The following is a 21,477-nucleotide window of genomic DNA, read 5'->3' on the forward strand; positions in this document are numbered from 1 at the left end:
TTTTCCTCCGGGTGTTTCAGTTTCCTCCCACAGTCCAAAAATGTGTAGGCTAGGTGGATTGGCTATGCTAAATTGCCTATAGTGTTCAGTGATGATTAGATTGGGTGGGTTATGGGGGCATGGATCTGGGTGGGATGCTCTGAGGATCGGGTTGATGTGGACTTGTTGAACTTCCACACCCAATGATTCTATGACGGAACTGTTCTTAAAAGGAATGATCAACAAAAATGAGGAATTGTAATCACTTGTAAAATTTAATTGTGACACATTGTGTCATAAATGTCTGGGTGGGAGTTACTGAGTGAGCTGTGGGATCTGTCATGATCATACTTGCTCTCTAATGTCTGCTGTAGGGTGTTTTATCGCAGTATATTACCCATGTTTATCACACCAAATTTCACTGTTTAGTGGTAGAAATATGGTGCATATGTAGATTGCATTATAGTTTCTAGATTGTATATTAAAGTATTTGTTGTTTGGTAAAAACCATGAAATGTTGTGACTTTGTTCTCTTAATAAATATTCTCTTTTGCCTGCATGTAAAAAATAGCATTGTTTGGTTGATTGTGTCTGGAAATGTAGCATAAAGTTGGAGGTCTGGTCTGGAATCATAACAGATGTAATTTCCTGGTGATTAATACTGGGATACCAAGGAAACTTATGTACATATTTGCAATTTTAAAATCTTAGAAGCAGTAGTAGATATACTTTATACTGCAGTGCTCTTGCATAGGTGGAAATTAGGCTATCAAATGACATGGCTGTCATCTTGGACAGTCAGCTAATCTGAACTGCATTCTCCTATCTCTAAGCTACTTGATTTCATTAGGTATGTTAGGAAAGGAACACCACTGCTTAATTTTCAATATAATTATTATTCCTGCTGCTTTGATATTGAAAATAGATGTAACCACATAATACTGGGATTAATAATGGCATTGTTTTAAAACTGCTACTGAAATTTGGGCATTTCACTCACCATAGATGTTTTCTGAAGGAAATATTTTTGAAGCGGTGGAAATTTTCGTTTTAGCTTGATTTCCAACTAATATTGGTGTCTTTATAATTTTGTGAAGCATATTTTCCCTATATAGTAAAACCACATCGTGCTGTAGAAACATTTATTTGTCCTGCATTTTTTTACTGTGCAGTACAAAGCGGGTATTCACTTGTCGGTAACCCTACTGTTTTTATGCATGGAATGGTGCATGATGAAAACTCTTCAATCTTCATTACTTTGTTGGATGCTTGGCTAAAGTAAATGTTTTTTAAAAACTCTGAAAACCACAGCTAAAATATAGGACAGGTTCCAGGAGAGGGAAAGAAAATAAACAGTTTGAATTTAATAGACTATCAACAAATAATATTTATAAAAATGGTTTGAGTTAGAAAAACAAAATATTGACAATGAGACAGGGAGCAACAAAGCAAATGCAACAATGTTAATAAGAAAGCTTACCTTTTACTTGCACAGACATACATGAAATAGAGAGATTTCAGGTTTTATTACTGTCTTAAGTGTTTTATTAGCGTCAAATTGCATAAACAGAAAACATCAGAAATTAATAGCCTTTTGTAATAGCTGGTAATGGTAGGGTTATGTGATGAAAGTTCTTGCCTCACATAAGTAAGATTATATACAGTGCTAATGAGGACTGAAAAGTGGAGCTTTTCTTTGGATTTTGAAATGCTGTCATTTCCTCTTTGAATAGATTTCCAAGAGAGTTGCGTGTACTAAACTTACCTTCATAATCCTGTTTAAATAACTTATTACATACAATATCCTATGAGGGTGTTCATTTAATCACACTTGAACATTATCGTGTGATTAAATAATTTTTCTTATGGCTTATAGATTCCAAGATCATGTTGAAAAAGGAATATATAGATATAAATATGTTTGTAGATTTCTATAATTAACTTTTTCCCTTGTATAATGTGTGTGGTGTTATATCTCTTTCCTTCAGTAATCGGTTTAGAAGCAGTACTCAGAATTATCGTGAACTGCAACTCTCCTTGGGAGACAGTAATTCTTTGACAATTGGAGCATAGTAAGTCTAGAATGACTTCAACCTCTTCATAAGCAATATGAAAACTAAAACCGTTCCGACCATAATCAGATTATTTTCCATTTCAGTGTGAAGTCCTGTTATTGAGGAGTCATTTTATTTATTAAGCTAACAGTACTTTTTCTGAAACTCATGAGAAATAATTGTTCTTAAAATGGAAGTAATGAGCTCCACCTTTTGGTGGATCATGTGTCTGAGCAGTCAGGGTTCATATATTTGTTCTCTTTTTATATTTACCTGTAATACTAGATGCAACCTGAACAATGGGATAGCACCCTTTTTTAAAAGTGTGGTCTACTGATCTTAACCTTAACTAATATATATTAGGATTTTGCCATTAATAAGTCATAAATCAAAACATCAATATTTTATAGGTAAAATCAGTATGCCTACATTTTCATAATGGGAAACGCCTACTTATTGACTGTAATGGCTCCCACCGTTGGTGACATTGTGGCGTGTTGCCCTAGATTCATTTACTATTTTTTTAAAAACTCAAAATTTGGTCTTTTTCCTGTAAATTTAGCAGAGCTAGAAACGTGATTTTCATCCTTATCATCTGCTGAATACTGACCTCATTGCCTGTTTCTTTAGCTGCCCGACTTCAGATCTCAAATAATGACGTCCATATGACTGCCTTTTCTATTTTCCAAAGTAACACATTGGCTCTACACCAAATTTTGGTAATCAACTCGACACTTGCCCCCACCAACAATTTTGATACCCAGACATGAAAAGTCTCCTCTTGTCCTCTTCCTCCCCATATTATCATACCTGATTTTTAAATTTATGTTGTCGCTGTGATCTCTGTTGTGCCTTTGACCTCTGATCTTTAAACCTGTATCCTCCTTAGTATTTCTTCCTGTGATTTTATTCGTTAGGGAGGCTAAACCTTCCTGAACTTTTAAAGTGTATAAATTCTTTATAAACCATTAAACAGTTAATGGTTATTACAAAACAAATGTGTTACACTAAATTCTAAGTAATGTTGCAAAGCGGAGTCTTTTAATCTCAAATACTGAACAGACTTTCATTTTATTTTAATTTCTTTTTATTTTTTAATGGAAGAATCAGGCATGGGGCACCCATCACCTAAAAAGAATTCTGTGCATATCGTTAGCTTTTCAGCTGTTAATGCAAGCTAAGAGGCGATTTTCTGACGTAAGAGCATTAAAAAGGCATTTTGTATTTTGATTCACCCTTTACATGTTCACATGCAGCACACTGAAATCTTCAACAGGTAAAATAGTCACAGTCGCACAGATGATAAAACAATATCATTCAACTCATCTTGAGCTATGTAACACAATAACTAGAAATATATTAAAATGTTGAACTACAGTATTTAAATAACTCGTGTAATCTATATCTTGCTTGCAGTGCCTTGTGCAGTATTATCAGAGAGGCATCATTGATCATCTCGTTTTTGCACAGGCTGCACAACAAATCTACCTCTTGCCTGGTACTTTAGTTAGGAATTTAGATGTAGTCATTGAATACACTAGCCCAGATACTTTTAAAATGTAAAGGGATGATGTGAGTGGATCTATCCTCAAAATCCCCAAACTGCCTTAGAAAATCTATTCACTGGCCTGACAAATCTGGGAAACCTTGTCACCCGTACATAGTATAGAACGGAAGGGTCAGAAGACATTCCTGCAAATGCAGACTGGTTCTCTCCTGTGCATGCTGCTGATGGGTTCATTGTGAATCTGTTGGCTTGGGAGAGAAGCAGTCTGTAATTAGAGAATTTGTGGTCAGTGGCAGCAGTCTGCCAGACTGGAGGAAGCAGAGTTGGGAACGGAAAGTGAGGCTGGTGAACAAGTTCAGCAAGAGTCGGGAGAAAGTGTTTGGTACAGTGGGCCTGATGGCTAGGTGGATTGTTGCATTGAGGCTGCAAAATGGGGAGTAAAAAGCTGTGAAAGGAAATGAGAGCCTGCAAAAAGGAGGAAGTGTGTGCAGAAGGTGCAAGTGTCTAAAAGAGACGGTTTGCAAAGGGTGGAAAAAAATAATCTGGAAATGGGCTGCAAGAAGGTAAAATAAAGCTTTTCGACAAAGAATACTCAGCTGGGAGCAGAGGATCTGAAATAATGGATTCCTTGCAAATTAACATGTGGAGTCTTTGGATAAAAGCTGCAAGAGATCAAGAGACCTAAATTTGCAGTGTGGGTATAATTATACAAATTAGTATTGAATAGTTTATTCCATTAAAGTTGGGTTGATGTATTATCATATCTAAAAAATATCTTGCAAACTATCAAATACCTCAGGTTCAGTGGTTGTGTTGGAGCCAAACATGCAATGGTTTAACTGTGACCTCACCAGTCTGCAGGAAGCGTGTTTAGGATGACAGCTTTTTTGTGTGGAAGTGTGTTTTCAAAAAAAAATGTTACTCATTTATGCCTGTTGTCTTTAGCCAATTTAAATGCAGTAGTGTCTAGGAATTTAATGCTTTCATTGTGAATTGTTGCTTTAAGTTGTATGGAGCAGTGATGATTATTGGAGATAGTGACGCTTCTGTAATTCTGCTTCTGTGTGTATCAAATCCCCCCATAGTAACACAAATACAAAAGTTCACTAGATGACTAATTGCTCTTATGAAGGAATTAGCATGACTGAGAAAGGAGCCACTAAAAACCAAAAAGGAATCCCTGAAAATAAAAAAAAGTAAACCTTTGAGGAATCCCAAAAGGAACCCTTGGGGCAGTTTGAGAGGCGGGTAAAAGGAATATGTTCAGTCCTGCACTAATCAGTGCAGGCCAAGTGAGAGTTGAATCAAATTTTTTTTATCTGAAGTGATCTGTATTTTTCTCTCTATGGGGGTAACATTGTCCATGGTTTCAGAAATTTGAAATGTTTATTTGCTTGCTCTTTGTAGAGGTAAAAATTGCTGAAGAGGGAGATAATATAGAGCCAGAAATAATTTATCCTATAACCTGTGGAGAAAGTAAAGCTAACCTCATTTGGAAAAAGTTTGTTTGTCCTGGTATCAACATAAAGTGTGTTCAGGTGAGTGAACTGTTTTTGCTCTTTGATTAGAATTTTTTTTGTAATGAAGTGCTGGGTGAAGAGAAAATTACACAACTTTTTTGCTGGAACTGGAAAATAGTTGACTTTAGAATGATTATGGCAGCTTTGAAGCATCAGTTGGCAGTCTGTAGAATCACTTCAGAGATGCTTTCCACATCTCCTACCTGCCTTATTTTGTGTTTCCAGAAATTTAGTGCCTTCTCACAGAGGGAGTAAAAACTTAGTGAAAATACATCAATGTATCATCAGTGCATGCCTTATTTTCTTTAAGTATTTGTGGGATCTTCTTTCTACTGTTCTTATTAGATCTCAGCAGTTATGTATTGTCTTGCACAAACTGGTCAGACCTAATGGTAGGGAAAACAGGTGGAATGTGACACAAGAAAAGGAAGTAAGTTATTTTGGGGAGACTCATTCTATAGTACATTAGCGAAATTGTTACAGCATGAAAGCAGACCATTAGGCTCATGTGTATGTTTGTGCTGTCTCTTCTTCTGCAAAAAGAATTGAGTATTTAATGCCCTGTAACTATTAAGTTGCAGTGTCTATTTTTTTTCTTTCCAGTTTGACAATCAACTTATAAGCCCCAAAGAATTTGTGAATCTAGCTGGAAAATCTACATTGAAAGACTGGAAGAGAGCTATCCGTTTGAATGGTGTGATGCTGAGGTTTGAGATACACTAATTACTACTTAACAAAAAGCTACCAGTATTTGATTAAAAGTTGGATTTGCAATATCAGTGTAATATCAAAATTTAAACAAGAATAAACATGTTTTCCTGATTAGTCTTAAAATAGAGCCACTTTGCGTGGGGAATATGATGATTTGAAATCTAGGACTAAATATACCGTATTTCTAATTGCAAAGATTTGATGAGAAAAAGATCAATCTCAGTAGCATTTGAACTGTGGGGTCTATATAACCGTTAGTATTACAAATTGACATTTGTGACATTGTTTACAGTCGTGCTGGATTTCAGTAAAGAGGTTAGTGCACGCTCTGTGAAAGAATGCAGAGTATGCAGATCATGACGTGACATCAGCACAGGCATTTTGGAACTCTGTTTTCCAACTAGCATCCTCTTAACCTCTCAGACTTATCCCTGCCTAAAAGAATATGAAGGACCCCTTACTAGCGCTTTTTAAAGGGATTTTCAATGTCTTAAAAGTTTGTTTGTAGTTGATCTCTTCTGGTTCCTATTACAATTATACATGTTTTTACTGCTTTCTGCAATTTAAAATCTTAATAGTCGACAGGGAATGGTGTGAGAGGTGCTGAAGTACTTTTTTCCGACTTAAGGCTTCTACACAATCTGGCTTTTCGCATTTGCAGCCTTTTCTTTTGGAATACAGGATTTCTGGTAGAAAAATAAACCACTCAGAGCAAACCATGTTGCTAGAAGAGGGAGAGGAGGAAGGTGAGTGCTTTCAACAGAAGTAAGATTTGCCTAGGAAGCGCAGGGTGTGCTTTGGTGTTATTCTGTCACCTGAAAATCAACATCAGCCAATGTCCGAGATGATGCATATGTTGCAGACTTTTTCAGCAATTAATAGTGGTCGTTATGGTCACTGTTACTGAAACTATCTTGACATTCCAGATTTTATTAATTGAACCTGCCATGGTGGGATTTGAACCTGTGTTCCCTGGTTCTGGGCTTCTGATTACTAGTTGGGTGACATAACCACTACAAAATCATTTGCTTTCTTTTCATTTGTCAAGGAATGTGAGCATCAGTGCTTGATTACTATTATTGCCCATCACTTGTTGCCCTTGAGAAGATGGTATTGATCAGCCTTCTTGAATTGCTGCAGTCAGTTTGGTGTGAATACTCATACAATGCTGTAAAGTTTAGGAGTTTGGGATTTTTACCGATTTGAAAATGAAGGAACAGTGATACACTTCCAAGTCAGGATGCTAAGGCGCCTCGAGGGGTGTTTCCAGATGAGATGTTCCCATATATTTGCTGTCCATGCCATCTAGCTGATTGTGACCATGGTTTGAAAGGAGGTTGATGAATTTTTGAGCTTCTTCAGTGTCTTTGGAGTTACACTCATCCAGAGAAGTGAGAAGTATTGCATCATACTCCTTCCTTTGCCTTGTAACTGTTGAAAAAGCATTGGGGAATCAGGAGATCAGTTACTTACTACAGGATGTGAAGCATCTGACTTACTCTTGTAACCACAATTTTTGTACAGCTAGTCCAGTTCAGTTTCTGGTCAGTGGTAACCCCAGAATGATGTCAGTAGGGAATTCAGTGATGGTAATGCCATTAGAAAGGGATGGTTGTTTGGTTCTCCAGTTGGAAATGGTCTTTGCCTTGCATTTATATGGCATGAATATTGATTGCCAAATATCAGTCTAAACCTGGATATTGTCCAATTTCTGCTGCATTTAGGCATAGACTGTTTCAGTAACAGGTCACTGGGCGAAGCACCTGAAAATGTTTGGACTTAAGATACTATCCTGAGGAACCTCTGCATAAGCTTTCTCGAGCTGAGATGATTGATCTCCCACAATTAGAACAGTCCTCCTTTGAGTTGGATATGACTCCAACCTGTGGAGCATTTCCTGATTCAGATTGATTGGAATTTTTCACTGACTTCTCGATACTGCAGTTATTCAAATAAGGCCTTAATGTCAAGGGCTGTCACTCACATTGTACTTCTGGAATTCAGCTGTTTTTTTCCATTGTGAACTAAAGCTAAAATTGAAGTTGGATCCTGACTGGACCAAACTTGAGTGCCAGTGAACAGTTTATTACAAAGCAAGTGCTGCTTCATAGCACTGCTGATGACCCCTTCCTTCACGGATGATTGAGAGTAAACTGATGGGGCAGTAATTGATCAGGTCTGATTTATCCTACATTTTGTGCATGGGGCATAACTGGTCTGACAACCACTCCAGTTTTAGCAGCACCGTGTTATGATCAATTCAAATTGACTGATGATGCCAGTGATGCTAGTTGGTTTGAGTACAGTTTCACTACAGTAAGTTCAAATGGGCATTGAATGACCTGTCAGTTACTTTTTGGAGACAGAATTATTCAATTGTGGAAAGAGAGAGAGAGAGAGACAGAGACAATGACTTTTGTGTTCTCACCTCATTCCATTGAAATTTGGTGACAATGCTAAACAAATGTCAGTTTCTTTGAGCAATCCCTTGATTTATTTGTTTTGGAGCAATTTCAGTTTCTCTGTTGGAGTTTAATGCTCTTCCTGTACAATTTAAAAATCATTCATGTTGCTGGGGAAGCAAATATTGTGGTGGTGGGCTGTTTGTCAAGAGCACATATGAAGAAAACCAAATACTGTGATCCAGTTGGACTTGTATAAAGCTTATTGTCATGAAACTCATTATTTAATGTCATATGTTATTATTGTTAAAGAACTTCTTAATGGAAAATAAAAATGCCTCTTAAGGATGCATTTGTCTTCTTCGGAGAATGGGAAAGATATAAAATGTGTGTAATTTATATGCGCTAATTTTTTTGAGGTTGGATTTCAACATAGTGGCATACTAGTGTTAGCTACTTTGTGAAGGGTTTTCTTTTTTGAAGAAAGGTACACAGTCCTTCTGGAACAATGACCTAATTTAGTGTATGTCAGAGAGCAGGTGTCTGCAAACCCTAGAGTGGTATGTTTGCAACAAATAGAGTAAACATGGAGTTTTTAACTAAGAAATCTTAGAAATTGGAAGGTTTTTTAGGTTAGTTTTGAAGGAACCTGGAGAAGAATAAAATATAATTTCTGTCCTAGAAACAAGCTTTTCAGAGCAGCTCAGGGAATCGGTTACATCAGCAGAAGTTTACTTTGTGCAGCTTTCAGACCAAAAACCATTGTGTGAGAAATCTTGTTTATCAGAAGCTGAGAAGATTCAAGCAGTCGATTTTGTAGCTATTTGTGTAAGTTCCAGAAAAAAAAGAGTTTGGGTGAATCTACTAAGTAGAACTTAATTGATAGTGAGTTAATTTCTCCGAATGGACGATGTTGAAAATATGTTCAACACATTTTTGCTGTTTAATGTAACATTTTTTCTGAATTGTCTTCTCTATTAGAGAGCATGGTTTTTATTTATTTCTTCTTTTGTAATGCACTGCTGCTGTATTTCAATGACAGATCTGTTTTTAAATTTTTTAAATGGCCAATAAAACCATATTTCATTCTGTCATCCTACTTGCCCATCAGCTTGGAACAAATTCATTGAAAATATCAAAAAGAAATATTTATCCCTTTTACTCCAACAGTAAAATCATAGAATAGAATCCCTACAGTGCAAATTTAGGGTATTTGGCCCATCAAGTCAGCATCAGCCTTCCAAAGAACATCACACCCAGACCAACTCCTGATCTTATCCCTCTTTTACCGTAGCTAATCCGCCTAGCCTGCACATCCCTGGGCACTATGGGCAATTTAGCATGCCAGACTTACCTAACCTGCACATCCTGTGGGACACTTGTGGGTGGAACCTGGAGCACCTGGGAGAAACCCATGTAGACATGGCAAGAATGTCTGTCTGGAGTTTGCACAATCGCCTAAGGCTAGAATTGAACCTGGGTCCCTGATGCTGTGAGGCAGCAGTGCTAACAACTGTGCCACTGTACCGCCAACTCAACCTTCAACTTAAAGCCTCATTGAAGGATCATCCATATTTCCATGCTAAGACTTCTTGTTTACCTTTGCTTCCTTTTCAGCATATTTCTATGCATTCACTAGGTTCTGTTATTTTCAGTAAATGTAGAATATTGAAACAGGCTGCTAAGTCAGCCTACTTTTATTGCTGAACCTGAATTTCTTGAACTCATGTCTTCCACAGCCTTTTAGAACACCTTTTTCTGACAATGCTATAGCCTTCTGCTTCTGGGGTATTCTTCTGATAAGCTTGAGACTTTTTCCCAACCCTGCCCTGACTGTTTTTAGAGACGCATACTACCAGACCCTCTGCTGTTATAGACTTATGATTTATCTGAATGAACTAGTTTATGGTTCCTCTCTCTGCTTTGTGAATGTCAAGTCGGCAAAAGCCTTAGCACTTATTCCCCAAGTGATATGCCAGTCATTTAGATTATTGGATGTTGGAGAGTAGAATTAGATTTGAAATTACCATGATCTACTAAGGATTCCACTTCCTGCTGATCACAATGTTGGCATTGGCTGTTTGCACAATGGGAAGCTATGTTTCATTCATGAATGTCAAAACATGCAAGCATGCCGCTTCTTTCCAGTATTTTATTTCTCCTATTGTGCATCATCTTCTCCAGTAATGGGAGAAATGGATGTTGGTGAATGACATGTATATGCTTGGTTTATGTGGTAATCTTGGCTGAACAGCTGTAAGTGTGTAGGATGTGTGAGAATTGGATCGAAGGCTTGCAATATGTTTAATGTATGAAGGTGAGGTGAAGGACATGAATGAACCCGATAGTTCTGATTGTCCCTAATAATGAGCAGGGAGATGACATAAGCAGTGGCTGAGGTTAGTGATAGGATATGGTAGATTGAAGATGCTTTCACTACCCTTGACCGCTCACATGAGTTTTTTTAAAACTTTTTTACAGTGTACAGGTTTTTGGGGCCAAACTCTAAATATGGGCATCTATTGTTCTGTTTCCACTGTTTTTAATTAAGTGTATTGGGGGCCTCATTGGTCACTGTGAGTAAAGGACATCTCTCCGTATTTTCATCTCTTTCTTCTCTTCTGTGCTGATTCTGAAAACATTAGTAGTACACACACATAAACACCCATGTACACGGTCAGTCTCTTCCCTTCTATTCCGTGATCGGTCATTGCTGCTTGTTGCATCATACACTGTTCCCAGTTACCTCCAGCAATCACAATGCATCTTCCCTTTCACAGCTGTTGGTGAGCTATAACTGGTATCAGCGAACCATAATTGTGGGTCTGTGCTGATGCTGGAAAACAGCGCTTGCTGCAGGTACAAGCCATTCTAAAGAGCAGCCAATGCTAAGTTGCATGCTGCTTGAAATAAATTTGGAGAATATGCCATAGTCTACTTCAATAAGGAACAGATTTTAAAAAAAATAGCTATCACGCTGTCTTGAACTTAGGAGGTGGGAGAGAAACAACGCTTGTTTCGCTGCACTTCCATCCCCTGTTGTCTGTAACAATAGTGATAGACTATAGTCAATACTACTGGGGGATGTTGTCACTTTAGATGTCTCTGGTTGATAATGCATATGTATAATTTTCACATGCAACTCATTAACTAAATTTGTTTTACTTTTACTTCACTAAAGAAAAATCATGGATTCTGGAGAATTGGATTTCTACCAACATAGTAAAGTGTGTTCCAATACATGTCGTAGTACAAAAATTGATCTTTCCAGTGCCAGGTCATCTTTGAGCAGTCAGCAATCAACCGAGTACATCCCGGTGACTCCTGCTATAGCTGATGGTAACACATTTTCTTTATTAATATCTGTGCAGTTTTTGTATGCTGACAGTCAAATTGGATAGGAGATGCTTTCTGCTTAAAATAAGCTATTTATGTTTTACTGGCACTCCTGGAGTAATCCAAATTGATCATGAAGAGAAAAAGATGAGTGAAGACTAATGTAGGACCCTTACAGTCAGAAACAGGGAAAGATATAATGGAAAACCAAGAGATTGCAGATGAATTCAATACATATTTTGGTCATTTGGACTTCACAAAGGAGGACACAGATTACATCACACAAATGTTGGGATCAAAAGGTTGAATGAGAGGGAGGAACTGAAGGAAACAGTATCAGTCTTGCAGAGTATACACTACATAAATGGTGTTGGGGAAAGTGATGCGTTTAAAGGATGATATCTCCCCAGGACCTCATAATCTACATTTCAGAGTTGTTAAAGAAGTGACTCTAGAAGTAGTGGATGCATTGGTGGTCATCTTTCAAGATTCTGGTGACTCTGGAACCGTTCCTATGGATTGGCGGGTATTTAACATAACCTCACTGTTTGAAAGAGGAGGTAGAGTGAAATGGAATTATAGACTGGTTAGCCTGACATCAGTATTGGGGAAAATGCTCAGGGTCACTATAAAAGATTTAATAGAAAAGCAGTTGGAAAACAGTGACAGCTTTTAAAATTAAATTGCTTGAGATTGGGGGAATGTATACTGAAATGGATTGAGAATTAGATGGCAGACAGAAATAGAGTAGAAATAAACAGCTATTTTTTCCGAGTGGCAGGCAGTGACTAGTCGGGTACTGCAGCGACCACTGGTTGGATTCCAGCTATTCGCAGTATGTTATTGATTTGGATGAGGGAAATAAATGTAATATCTACAATTTTGCTGATAAGACAAAGCTGGGTGGGAGGGTGAACTGTAGGGAGGATGCAGGAATGCTTCAGTTTAATATGGACAAGTTGAGTGAGTAGACAAATACGTGCCAGTTAAAGTACAATGTGGGTGAATGCGGGGTTATCCACTTTGGTAGCAAAAACAGGAATGCAAATTATTATCTGATTGCACTTCCACCGTCCCGATTTATTGACAACGAGACTCCGGTGACCTTCCACGCTGGTCACAGAAAGAATAAACACGCATCTGCAGCAGGTGGTCTTCATAGCAAGAGGATTTGAGTACGAGAGCGTGAATATCTTGCTGAAATTGTATAGGGCCTTTAGTATATCTCTTGGAATATTGTATGCGGTTTTGGTCGACTTATCTGGGAAATGAAATTCTAACCATGGAGAGCACAGTGAAGGTTTATCAGACTGATTTTGGAATGGCAGGACTGCTGTATGAAGAGAAACTTGATCTGTTAGAACTATATTAATTGTAGTTTAAAAGAATAGAGCCGGTGTGGGGTGTTGATGATCCTATTGAAACCTATTTAATTCAAAAAGGACCAGATAGGTTAAGCAGAGGAACGATGCTCCCAATGATCAGGAAGTCCAGACCAGCAGTCACCATCTAAAGATACCAGTTAGACCAGTTGGCACTGGGATGAGGAGAAATTCCTTCACCCAGAAAACGGTGAGTCTGTGAAGTTCTGTCACCTATACTTGTGAGGGCTAAAGAGATCAATGGATATGGGAGAAAGTGAGAACAGGGTACTGAACTGAATGATCAGCTGTGACCTTATTGAATGAGGGAGCAGGTTTGAACAACTGAATGGTCTGTTGCTCCTATTTTCTGTGCTACATATTGGAGATGTTCTCTTTTATTCTGAGATATTCAGTTATCGAGTTTTGAGAAGATTTGTAGCTCAGGTTGAGGTTCTGGAGGTGAGTCTGCTCGCTGAGCTGGAAGGTTAGTTTTCAGACGTTTTGTCACCATTCTAGGTGACATATCAGTGAGCCTCCGACGAAGTGCTGGTGTTATGTCCCGCTTTCTATTTATCTGGTTAGGTTTCCTTGGGTTGGTGATGTCATTTCCTGCGTTGGTGATGTCATTTCCTGTTCTTTTTCTCAGGGGGTGGTAGATTGGCTCCAAATCAATGTGTTTGTTGGAGTTCCGGTTGGAATGCCATGCTTCTAGGAATTCTCGTGCGTGCCTCTGTTTGGCTTGTCCTAGGATGGATGTGTTGTCCCAATCGAAGTGGTGTCCTTCCTCATCTGTATGTAAGGATATGAGTGATAGTGGGTCATGTCATTTTGTGGCTAGTTGATGTTCATGTATTCTGGTGGCTAGCTTTCTGCCAGTTTGTCCAATGTAGTGTTTACATGAATACATGAACATCAACTAGCCACAAAACGACATGACCCACTATCACGTATCCTTACATACAGATGAGGAAGGACACCACTTTGATTGGGACAACACATCCATCCTAGGACAAGCCAAACAGAGGCACGCATGAGAATTCCTAGAAGCATGGCATTCCAACCAGAACTCCATCAACAAAAACATTGATTTGGAGCCAATCTACCACCCCCTGAGAAAAAGAACAGGAAATGATATCACCAACACAGGAAATGACATCACCAACCCAAGGAAACCTAACCAGATAAATAGAAAGCGGGAGATAACACCAGCGCTTCGTCGGAGGCTCACTGATGATGTCACCTAGAATGGTGACGAAACGTCTGAAAACTAACCTTCCAGCTCAGCGAGCAAACTCACATCCATATTCAGTTATGGTGCACTATGATCGTTAAACTGGACATACGTAATCCAGTGACATATTTGAAGCAGGAAAAGACGTCCTTCCAGTATCCTGGTTAAGCTTGTTTCTCACCTTGCACAAAAGAAGACCGTTGTGGTTATTGGAAGGGATTCATATGCAGCAATCATGGACAGCATCCAAGATTGTACTGACAAATGACAAGTAACATTTACACCAGCCAATGACTCTTTCAAACAAGAAAGAATTTCACAATTTCCTCTGACACCTAGTGGCATTGCCATATTTGAAGTGCTCACTAACAACAATTATCATTGAACAGAAAATAAAAAGGATCAGCTATATAAATACTGCAGCTACAATAGCAGGTCAGAGGCTAGAAATTCTATGGCAAATAACTCACCTCCTGTTTCTCCAATACTTGTCAACCCCACCTGCAAAACAAGGCACCAATCAGAAACGTGATGGCATTCTTGTAACTTGTTTGGGTTGGTGCAGCTCCAACAGCAATGAGGAAGCTTTACATCATCCAGGGCAAAGCAAAAGTAATTAATTAGGAAGAAAATATTTTGAGGATGTGCTGAGGTGGTAGATAAGTCAATGGATAGACGGATCAATTTTTCTGTAACAATTCTTTACCTTCTATGAGAGAACATGAAGTCAAAAAGTTGATGGTCCAAAATAAACAGCACAAGTATTTCTGTCTTGTCAGATTCTGCCAGACCCACTGAATGTTAGCAGAATTTTCTGCTGTGAATTCAGATTTCTTGTAACTGCAGTATTTTGTTTTAATTGTAGTACTGAGAGTATTGTTCTGGATTTAAACCATTTTTGTCAGTGACCTTCAAGATAACAGGCCAGAAAGATCTAGTAACACATGGCATGGATTTTCCTTTCTCAATGGGTGTTAAAATCTGTTGGGGCTGTTGTCAGCCATTTTTGTTGTACTGGGGCCATGGGACTGCAGCGGATTGCACCAGTACAAGAAAAGGAGAGGTCAAAGACTTCCCTCAAATCTGACCTCGTCGTGAGGCTTCAATTACCCTCTTAATCTGCAGCTCAAATCTTAAGATTGAATGTGCAACATTCTTTGCGACCCTAAAGATAAGAACATTTCATACCAGTTAGTTAATTCTTTTAAGTTTTTTTTAATCAGTCAGTTATAATACTACAAGTAGGTTTTAATTAAGATTCTTCAAGATAATTTACAGATGTAGATTCCGAGGTGTTATAGGAAGATGTATATTAATCACTAAAATATTAGAAAGAAAGGCTTGAAGCTAACTGTAAGGGTCCTTCCTTATCAGTCTTTTGAGGTAAAAAGTCGCAAGCAACCTCAGAGCTTAAGTTTCCCACATACCAAAAGGGGACAATTCGGATCATAGCAACAAGATATTAATTGAATAATGTACTGAGAACCCAAACATAGTTGAACAAGCCAGCACTAATTAATCAATAGTATACATGATGAGGGAGTGTGTACCACCATGTTAATGTTACAAGAAAAATGTATAAAAGACATTCAGAGTGTCATTGACTTTTTTTCTGTTCTGAGCTGCAGATTAAGAGGGTAATTGAACCCACACGTTGAGACCTCTCCTTGCGGTTTCTGGTGGAAAACACAAATAAAAATTACCACATTTCTTGAACTCTGTTGTCCCTGAAAAATTATCATACTCTGTAAAAGACTCACTCCAACAAACTCTGACACCAAATCTAGTGAATTTCCAGGTTCCAACACAATGATGAAAGCAAGCAGGGTAAACAGCCAATCACGTTGAACTCAAGAGCACTGACTATCAATAATTTCAAATTCAGATTTCAGATAGTAAAATTTATTGAATTAAGTGAGAAAATAAAACATTAAAAAACTTCAAATCATTTAAAAAATTATGAAAATGTTTATTATGAAGAAGTTTGACATTTTGTGTGTTTAAAAGTAGTTTTCCAGCACAAATGAGGTTATTTACCAATAATTATGAAATTTGCACAGCATGTAAAAACCCAATACATCCTCCTTCAACCAAGTGTAACTGCATTACACCTTTTTATAACAAGACCAACAATATAAAAATTGAAGTTTCATTATTACACTGCTTAAGGATTGCACTTTGGGTAATGGGAATGGTCCTCAACAGTTCACTTTTTGGAAGACCATAGAAACACTGACAGCAGCTGCAAATTTGCATTTTATGCTGCCTAAGTCTGTGCTCTCATAGTTGCTGTTTGTTTTGTTGCGTAAACATGGTAAACAGATCCGTGATAATGGGAACTGCAGATGCTGGAGAATCCAAGATAACAAGGTGTGGAGCTGGATGAACACAGCAGGCAAAGCAGCATCTCAGGAGCACAAAAGCTGACGTTTCGGGCCTAGACCCTTCATCAGAGAGGGGGACTGGGAGAGGGAACTGGAATAAATAGGGAGAGAGGGGGAGGTGGACCGAAGACGGAGAGAAAAGAAGATAGGTAGAGAGGAGAGTATAGGTGAGGAGGTTGGGAGGGGATAGGTCAGTCCAGGGAAGACAGACAGGTCAAGGAGGCGGGATGAGGTGGTAGGTAGGAAATGGAGGTGCGGCTTGAGGTGGGGGGAAGGGATGGGTGAGAGGAAGAACTGGTTAGGGAAGCGGAGGCAGGTTTTGTGATGCAGTGGGGGGAGGGGACGAGCTGGGCTGGTTTTGCAATGCAGTGGGGGGAGGGGAGATTTTGAAGCTTGTGAAGTCCACATTGATACCAATGGGCTGCAGGGGTCCCAAGTGGAATATGAGTTGCTGTTCTTGCAACCTTCGGGTGGCATCATTGTGGCACTACAGGAGGCCCATGATGGACATGTTGTCTGAGGAATGGGAGGGGGAGTTAAAATGGTTCGCGACTGGGAGGTGCAGTTGTTTGCCTTCCGGAGAGACCGCTCTCTCCGCGACTCCCTTGTCCGCTCCACACTCCACTCCAACCCCACCACACCGGGCACCTTCCCCTGCAACCACAGGAAATGCTACACTTGCTCCCACACCTCCTCCCTCACCCCTATCCCAGGCCCCAAGATGACCTTCCATATCAAGCAGATGTTCACCTGCACATCTGCCAACGTGGTATATTGTATCCATTGTACCCGGTGTGGCTTCCTCTACATTGCGGAAACCAAGCGGAGGCTTGGGGACGCTTTGCAGAACACCTCCGCTCGGTTCGCAACAAACACCTGCACCTTCCAGTCGCGGACCATTTCCCCTCCCCCTCCCATTCCTCAGACAACATGTCCATCATGGGCCTCCTGCAATGCCACAATGATGCCACGCGAAGGTTGCAAGAACAGCAGCTCATATATTCTGCTTGGGAACCCTGCAGCCCAATGGTATCAATGTGGACTTCACAAGCTTCAAAAATCTCCCCTTCCCCCACCACATCCCAAAACCAGCCCAGCCTGTCTCTGCTTCCCTAACCTGTTCTTCCTCTCACCCATCCCTTCCTCCCACCGCAAGCCGCACCCCCATTTCCCACCTACCACCTCATTCCGCCTCCTTGACCTGTCCGTCTTCCCTGGACTGATCTATCCCCTCCCTACCTCCTCATCTATACTCTCCTCTCCACCTATCTTCTTTTCTCTCCATCTTCGGTCCACCTCCCCCTCTCTCCCTATTTATTCCAGTTCCCTCTCCCCATTCCCCTCTCTGATGAAGGGTCTAGGCCCGAAATGTCAGCTTTTGTGCTCCTGAGATGCTGCTTTGCCTGCTGTGTTCATCCAGCTCCACACTTTGTTATCTTGGTAAACAGATCTGACAGTTTTGCTGTCATTACTACACAAAATCTGGGTGCTTTCTTCTGGTAAAATTCTGCTAAAACAATGATAGGAATACGTCTGTGTTCAGAAAAAAATAAAAATGTTTGATATCATTGTGGTATACTTGCTAAATCTAAAACTTTGGTATATTATTTGGTGGTGGTTAGTACTGCTACCTCACAGCGGCAGGGACCTGGTTTCAATTCCCGCCTCGGTGTGACTGTCTGTGCGGAGTTTGCACATTCTCCCCGTGTCTGCGTGGGTTTCCTCTGGGTGCTCCCGTTTTCTCCCACAGTCCAAAGATGTGCAGACTAGGTAGATTGGGCAGTTTTGTATGACCAAAGTGTTCAGGGATTTGTACATTAGGTGGGTTATAGGGAGATGGGCTGGGTGGGATGCTCTGAGGGTTGGTGTGGACTTGTTGGGCTGAATGATCTGTTTCCACACTGTAGGGATTCTTTCTATGATCAACAATGATGTGTGCTTTCATCTTTCTCAGATTATAATGCTGTTGTTCGTAATTTTTTCATATTAAAGATTTTTTTTCACATGGGTACATACATGTTGCTTAAAATTCATTAAAAACGCTTTCAATAACTACCCATTTAAATGACAACAGTTACCCTCAGAACATAATTTGGCTCCAGTCACATAGATGTAAACTGTGTTTCTATGCATCTCTTCTTAATAGCAACTTGACTTCACTTAAAACTAAACCATCAGATTATGCGTGGGAAGTGACGGATTGTCTTGGTGATGGTTACCATTAAGTGGACGTGCATGAAAGCTGACTTAGCAAATACAGAAGTCTGAAATTAATTACACAAGTATAAATTTACAATACCATGGAATTGCAACACGGATAAAGCCACCACTGTTCTTAGTGGGGTTTTGAAAAATAAAAAATTACTTCACAAAGTCTGAAACCATTCACAGAAAAGTTATTATGGTTGATGTTGATCCCTGTTGTAGTTATTTCTAGCTGGATTTTGATATGCCACCTAGTTCAAAAAAAGAAAAAATGAGAAGTTTCAAATATTAAAAAATACGTAGTTACTTGTCATCTGTAGTAATGATTAATGAATATTAGACAATTAAGGGTTAATTTAACATTTGTATTTAGAACCCGGAGTTTATTCATTTTGTACAATAATTATATGTTGGTCCAATATATCCTGAATGTTATGGTGCAGATATTTCCCTAAAAATCATTTTTATTTTACGAATAATGCACTGTTGTAAGAGCTCAGAGCAAGGACTGTATTAATATGACTTAGATTAATACATGATAATCCATACATTATTTATCTGTACAAATTATACATAGTTAAAATAGCTTCTTAGCAATGAATGGGGAAAATATTTAGTTTTGGAAAAGCAAAGACACGTTTTACGTGCAGAGTTTTTTTTAGTGAGTTTCAGGAAGTCATTGTCTGCTTCTCCAAACTTTTCCAAACTCATGGTCTTTTTAATCTCTCTTAATATTCTGTAGAATATAATAAAGTGCCATCACCTACTCATGATGCTGGGGAGAGGGCTGGAAGTTCAATGTAAAAATTGTGAAATGTGACTCTTACTTGCCCGTAAGCTATGTTCACTCTTTTTTTATAACAAAGGGTTGTGTGATATTCTTGACTTGCTTTTGAAAGGAGGAGCTTTTCATTAAACCGTCCTCTTTCCATTCCAGCCCTTACCCCTTAATTGCTGTTTGCAATCCACGATCTTTTGCTTTTCTATTCCAATTGGCAATCCAACCCTTATTTCTGCCATGCCCTTTTCTCCAGTTGCTAGGGACAGACTTCAAGGGTTTCAGTTGCTTCTTCTGTCATTTGCTTTCTTGCTTGACAGATGACCAGCCTGTGATTCTGGTCTACTGACTTAGGAGAAACATTATATTAAAATTAAAAATTAGGACCTGTCATTAATTTCAACAGAGCCTCCATATAGTGATGATTTCCACTTTCTACCTTCTAGCCTCCATCTGCTGTCATTTCTTTCAGTACTACTTCATAAATATCTGGCTATGGTCTCAATCTGCAAAAGTTTGAAAGAAGGTCAGACTGATGATAATTTGTATAAATGAAACGTTACATTTGTGAAAGTGGCAGGGAAGAGTTGGTGCAAAAAAAATTACCATACTTAAGGTCTACGTGTGAATGAAAATGTTGGATAGCTGTCATGTATAAATGAATTAAAAGAATTGTGCTGCTCATTGATTCCTGAGACACCCCTTACAGAAGGTCTGATATCAAGCAGGATTTCTGGAATGTGAATCAAGCTACTGTAGAAAGTGATCCAATATTTAAAAAGTAGCATGCTCACAACAGCCTCAGCGAAGACACGTTGTCAGGACTCGAGGTGTTGTTTTCCCTTCTCTCCATATGGCTTCAAATGTAAATAAATGTGCAGGTTTGGCCCCAGAATAAAACTCAACCCCTTCCTGCTACATTAACAATTAAATTTTGCGCAGGAAGTTCCCTGGGTTACCTTCTGAACACATTGAGTGGCAAATCAATGGTCATTTAAGGGCCTCAATCCACCTGCGACATCATTATTTGCCTTCTTGGCATGTGCAAAATGTGGCTGCTTTCCTGACAGAGAAACCAGGTGATCTACCTTCTGGTTTGGGGGCCTCCGTTTTCCCAAATCTGGTGTATCTGGGCTACTTAAAGCTACTCCTTCCTTTGCTTCCTTTCCTTCTCCCTTCTTCTCAACGTTGCACCACCCCTCGAAAAACACCACCTGCTGACTCCTGCAGCTCTTCATCGCAGTGCAATCTGGGCCTCCAGAGACTCCTTAGTTCCTTGAAGCCAGTGCCATTTGATTGGCCTGCTTTCATCCAATAGCTCCCACAATTCAAAGAAAACATCCATGCATTGAAGAGGAGGAACAGTGAAAGAAAAGGACTTTAATAACTATTGGGAGGTTCAGGAGATTTCTTCTGACTCAGTGACTAATAAATATTTTACTTTTCAAAAGAATACCTCAGTACCTAATTCTTAAATTTTTTTTCCTAACTTTTTCAGTTAATGGCTCATCTGCTTCATCTAGAGTTGAGAGCTGTGAAGACAATTCGGAATGGATTTCGACAATACCAGGTATTGACATTTAATAATTCTGCAAACCGTGCACAGACAGGTTGTCAGTCTATATATTATTGGCATGCAGTAAGCAGGAAAATTTAAGCCTAAATGTAACCTATATTTGATTTTTAAACAGGCGAAACCTACTTTCAAAGTTTGTAAATGTGCATGGTCAAGGCACTTCCAAACAGTGTGTTGTTATAGCACACACGATGCTTTCTTCAATGTTCTACAGCAAACTACTTTATCAACTGGCACCTATGGGACCAGAAATGTACCAGTTGATCAAACATTCTGGTTGATCAAGAGGTCCATGTAATCAATATAAGATCACACTAACCAATAGAAATATAATGCAGAGGTTATAGACATGAAATTTATACTTTATTTACAGCATATATGACTTAAATAATAATACTGTATACTTCCCATATTAATATATAAAATTGTT

General features: G+C 39.0%; 1 protein-coding gene across 6 annotated transcripts in view; it reads left to right on the forward strand.

Annotated features, from left to right (window-relative positions):
* gmeb2 (glucocorticoid modulatory element binding protein 2) overlaps positions 1 to 21,477 on the forward strand; it is a 53,210-nt gene that overhangs the window by 23,253 nt on the left and 8,480 nt on the right. For all 6 annotated transcript variants that reach the window (XM_048550193.1, XM_048550191.2, XM_048550195.2 and 3 more), the window contains 4 exons: positions 4,948 to 5,078; positions 5,664 to 5,767; positions 11,355 to 11,512; positions 20,970 to 21,041. In XM_048550193.1, coding sequence (XP_048406150.1) covers positions 4,948 to 5,078; positions 5,664 to 5,767; positions 11,355 to 11,512; positions 20,970 to 21,041 — 465 coding nt within the window. The remainder of the gene's footprint in view (positions 1 to 4,947; positions 5,079 to 5,663; positions 5,768 to 11,354; positions 11,513 to 20,969; positions 21,042 to 21,477) is intronic.

The sequence above is a fragment of the Stegostoma tigrinum genome, chromosome 19 (genome assembly GCF_030684315.1).
Source record: "Stegostoma tigrinum isolate sSteTig4 chromosome 19, sSteTig4.hap1, whole genome shotgun sequence".
NCBI classification, from domain to species: Eukaryota; Metazoa; Chordata; class Chondrichthyes; order Orectolobiformes; family Stegostomatidae; genus Stegostoma; species Stegostoma tigrinum.